The 5,150-nt window shown below is 41.6% G+C and overlaps 1 protein-coding gene across 1 annotated transcript in view; it reads left to right on the top strand.

Annotated features, from left to right (window-relative positions):
• The first annotated feature begins 839 nt into the window (after window positions 1-839).
• The window catches only part of LOC118738104, a 16,899-nt gene continuing 12,588 nt past the window's right edge, over window positions 840-5,150 (top strand). The window contains exons 1-2 of the mRNA XM_036469024.1: window positions 840-1,222; window positions 2,904-3,231. Coding sequence (XP_036324917.1) covers window positions 840-1,222; window positions 2,904-3,231 — 711 coding nt within the window. The remainder of the gene's footprint in view (window positions 1,223-2,903; window positions 3,232-5,150) is intronic.

Here is a 5,150-nt window from a genome sequence, read left to right as displayed (position 1 = left end):
ACATACATACGTACATATACCCAACTTCATGCATATCTACAACCGCCCATATGAGTCGCGCTTATGCAATATGCCGTTCTACATACATACATACATACATACTAACAGTAGGCAATCGCATATGAGCCTTTGGCGTTTCACTCCGCTTTCTGTTTATCGCTTGAAATCGCGCGAAAAAATTCGATTGAATGCACTTTTTTGCGATTAATGGATTGGAAAATGTTCGTAGTTAACTAGTACAAAACTGAGTGTGAGTGTGTGTATTTTATTATCAATGCGTAGTTGTTATATATGTACTCCGAGTAATATGCAGTAGTTTCATTGATACCGCCAGCCAGCCAGCCGCTAGCTCAGCAAGGGCGCATTTGCCACCAAGCAAAGTACTGCTATCCATGTGCGAGTTCAATTGCCACTTGAGAAAAGCAAAAAAAAAAAACAACGCAATATGTACAACAACAAATATTGAAGCACAACCTGCCATTCGCGATTTAACCTCGGGTGTGACTGGACGTGTTCTGCGCAAAACTATTAACTGTGACTTTAAGTTGATTTGGCGCTCGTGCACTTGTGTGTGCAGTATAACATAGTAATCTAGTTTTTATATTCTTGTGTGCTACTTGGTGTAGCTAGATTGATTTTTCACCGCCATTTTGTGCTCCGCTTTTGGCGTGTAGTGGAATTTTCGTTTTCGTTAACTAAGCACCACTATTTGGAGATAAATCTTTGGGTAAGTGATTTTGCCTTTTTTTTGAAGCTGTGAAAATCTTTTTGTTTCGTGGATAGTGGTCTCTTAAGCCGGAAGTCTGCCTAAGACGGCAGCAAAAAAATTGAAAGCCGCTATGGCGTCGTCGACATCACTGTCGAGGGCGTCATCGGCCGAGGATTTCGAGGCTCTCTCTAGTGTCAATCTTGCCAGAGGCAAGAGGCTCAAGAGGGACAATCATGAAAAAATTGTCAAACTTTTAAAGAAGCAGGATTTTGAAAAAATTAAAAGTGATTTTGGTTTGGGCAGTGAAGCTAATGAAAAAGCTGACGGAAAAAGTAGTGAGGTTATATGTGAGAACATGTGTGGCGGTGACATGGCGGTTGACGTCAACGTCGACGCAGCTAACGGCAGTGCAACGGGCACTCAAGAACCGCTAATCATGACTGGTGGCGATTTCAGCGTCAGTACAGTGACGGCAAAAAGTAAATGTAATGAACCTCTTACAACTATGACAATGTACCCGGCAGATTTCTCGGGAGTTTACTTGGTTTTGGTAGATACCTCGCAATGCAATGACATAATTAACACTAGAGTTACCAATGGACTTACTCTATTTAACAAAATTAAACACCTACGTTTCAAAGATATAGAGTTTATCCGCGCGATAGGGAAAAGTTTGTATAAGGTGACTTTTAAAAGCTGCGCTGCAGCTAATAATTTTCTATTAAGTACCAAGTTAAACGATCTAGGGCTTAGGGCGTTTGTTCCGAGGTCGGCTCTTGAAACGTACGGCGTGGTAAGAGGCATTCCCACTTTTTACAACGACGATGAAATTATGGCCAATGCGGTTTCCAGCATCCCCATAACCTCTATTAGGCGCTTCACACGTAGAGACAGTGAAAATGGTGTGTTCATTCCCACCACAACTATTAAAGTAGGATTCTCGGGCAAGGAATTGCCCAAGTACATAATACTAGACTACACTAAACTTAATGTCGACTTCTTCATTCCCCCCTTAAAGCAATGCTTAAACTGTGGAAGGCTTGGCCACACACAGTTCGCGTGCAAATCCAAAAAAAGGTGCACTAAATGTGGACTTGACCAATGTGAAGAAAGTTCGTGTAACAAAAAATGCATACTGTGTGGAGGTGTCGACCACATCTCGTCCGACAAATCAAAATGCGCTACCTGGGAAAGGGAACAAAACATCAATTATGTTAGGGCTGTCAAAAAGATGTCTCGACGTGAGACTATAAAAACATATTTCGACAACAGGGAAAATCGGTTTGATTTATTAGCAACTGAGGATGTAGACTTCCCCAAACTAGTTGATGAGGAAGAGACCACTCAAGATAGGGATGTGAACATTAACAGAAGATTGACCAAGGTGAAATTTAATGTTGTAGCACGCAGAGGCAGGCAGGAGGTCTCCAATGCGTCCAAATTACCCCAAAGAAGGGTAGAACGGAAGACAAGAGCTGAGACATCGTCCGTACTTGACAAGCCTGAATACCTTAAGGGGAAGGTATCTGAGCTTGAAAGGTTAGTAACAGATATGTTCAAAATCCTTCAAACAATATGTGCAGATGAGCGGTTGAGCGGCTCACTTAAAGAAATCTCCAAGCTCAAGCAGAAGTATGACTCAATAAAAATTCGAGAAGACTTAGAGGCAATTAGTGGCGGTCCCCCGTCACCCCCCTAATCATAACCCAATGAAAGTATTGCAATACAATTGCCAGTCATTGAAGGCTAATATTAATACAATCGAATTTTATTTAAATAACTACAATTTTGACATTGCTTGTTTAAGTGAAATTTTCACCTCTAGCGAACTAGCACATAGGAATATAACTAATTTTAATATAATAGAAAAAAATAGGGACGATGGATATGGCGGGGTGGCCATAATCCTGAATAAAAGAATTAAATTTCAAAGACTGCTTTATTCATCCGACTGTGATATACTTATAGCACAAACTAAGAATCTGGAGCCAAACCTTATCATATGTGCAGTATATTTTCCTCAGACCATTCTCATAGAGCCGTTCAAAGATGAAGTGTTTAGGCTTCTTACGTTCCTTGAAAAATTTGAAAATGTCTTGATTCTGGGAGACTTCAATGCCAGAGCTAGGGCATGGGGTGACCACGTCACCTCTTGTCGTGGTAACAACTTACACAAAATTATTTCCAACTTCAGCTTTTTTGCTCTAAATGATGGCTCGCACACCTTCAAAAGCAATGTAATGGCCACAAATGGCTCAGTACTCGATCTCTCATTCACTAACTGCAGCATGCCCTTAACATGGAAAACTGATCCAGTTACTATTGGTGGCAGCCACCACGTACCCATTATTATAGAATCCACTGCAATTCAGGTCACAGAAGTCAAATTCCTAGCTAAGCACAAACTTATAGAAAGCCTTCAACAAATCAATGTAGAACCAGACATCAATGATATTCACCACAAGCTTGAGGAAGAGGTCAGGGCTGCTACCTATACGATCTCCAAAAATAGAACACCCAAGGTATGGTGGAATGACTCACTAGCGAAACTGTTTAGATTCAAGAAGATAGCTCATAAGAAGTGTAGGACCCACCCCACCCCCGAAAACTTTCAAGCATACATCGATATTGAGGAGAAGTGGAAAGATCAGGTTAAAGAAGCAAAAAAAAGAAGCTTTGAACGAAAAATTGAGGAGTTGAATGACAATCCGTCCACAAAAGAAGCCTGGAGGTTTGTGAAGGCCCTAAGGGGTGACTTCAGAAACAACAGCAAACATGCATGGTCTAATGAGAACAACCGCAACTACCTCCACTTCCTCAAGTCTCAGGTATCCAACTCAGATCAGGTGATGCCTCTCAACAAGGAGATAGTAATAGCTAATAGTTTGGCCATAACGTTTGATGAACTTCATACAGCCATTCACTCAAAAAAAGGTAACTCTGCAGGGGGTTCAGACCATATAACTTACAACATGCTCAAAGCTCTACCTGACCAAGCCATAGGTAACATTAGAACTGCCTTGAACGACGTATTCCTCACTAATCAAATACCTGAGAGATGGCGCAGCATTAACATTGTACCCATACCCAAAAAGGACAAGGATCTTAAGGACATCAAAAACTTCCGTCCCATTGCTCTCCTTCCGGTGTTCATGAAATGCATCAACAGTGTCATTAAGAAGAGGATAGGAAACCAGCTGGAAGAAAGGGCTGCACTTCCCAGGCACTCTTTCGCATACAGAGAAAAGAGGTCAGCAACAGTATGCGTCAACTATCTACTGCATGAAATTGCCTGCCACAAGAGTCGAGGGTACAAAGTCCTGATCTGCTCAACAGACATCTGCAACGCATACAATTGTGTGAAAGTTTCGAAGCTTAGAACGACGATGATTGAGGAGGGGATTCACCGTACATATGTGGAGTGGATCACCAACTTTTTGGCGCTGAGAAGGCTGCAGTTGGGATCAGAGGCGGAGGAGATCTGCAATGGCCTACCACAGGGCAGTTGTCTCTCCCCCCTTTTATTTAATCTCTACACCAAGGGATTACATTCCATAGAAGACAGCATGACCACATTGTATCAATTTGCTGATGATTTCATCCTTTTGTCATTCCATCGTGACCTGGATCAGGCAGCCATGAACCTTCAACACAAGATAAATAGTTTTCACCTGCTATGTAACAACTTAAATCTCTCCTTCAATCCCGATAAGACCAAGTTCCTTAATATCTGCAGAGGTAGCAAAAAGACCTTCAACATAACGTGCCAAAATCAGTCACTGCAACAGGTGCAAAATCTAAACTTTCTAGGAAGGAATATTAGCGCATCCTTGGCTGTGAGCGAGCACTATAAAGTCACATTCAATAAATCACAAAATAACTCCTACCTTTTCAAATGTCTTACCTCTGTTAAAGCGGGTCTCCATCCCAGGGTAGCTCTAAACTACTACAAAGCCATCGTGAGAAGCAAAATAGAGTACTGTAGATCATCCATGGCAAACTGTGCGAAAACAGCCGACAAAAAGATCCAAACCTACCAGAACAGCTTCCTACGTAGAGCTCTGGGTTTAACTCCATCAACTCCAGTACCCCTAATTTATGCTCTGGCCAACGAGCTGCCGCCATGTGAACGGGCCAAATGGCTTACGGCCAAAGAAATTATGAGCAATCTCATCTATGACGTAACATTCAAAGCATTTTTATACGACTGCCCTAGAGCAAACTCCAGCTATAGCCTTGTCTTAAACGAATTCAAACATGTCTTTGACGGCCTCAATGTGGTCTGTAGCACGATTCTGCACAATAATTTAAATATAGTAATGAAAACCCTTCCAGACAAAAAAGACAACATTTCAAGCGAAAGGATTAGGTCCATTTACAACTCCTTAGTACACGATTATAAACGTGATAATTTTAAAATTTTTTTTACAGACGCATCAGT

This window comes from Rhagoletis pomonella, unplaced genomic scaffold, assembly GCF_013731165.1.
Source record: "Rhagoletis pomonella isolate Grant_MI unplaced genomic scaffold, Rhpom_1.0 Rhpom_scaffold_00004, whole genome shotgun sequence".
Classification (NCBI taxonomy): domain Eukaryota; kingdom Metazoa; phylum Arthropoda; class Insecta; order Diptera; family Tephritidae; genus Rhagoletis; species Rhagoletis pomonella.
The sequence above is the reverse complement of the archived record's forward strand: the minus strand, read 5'-3'. Positions and strand labels throughout refer to the sequence as shown.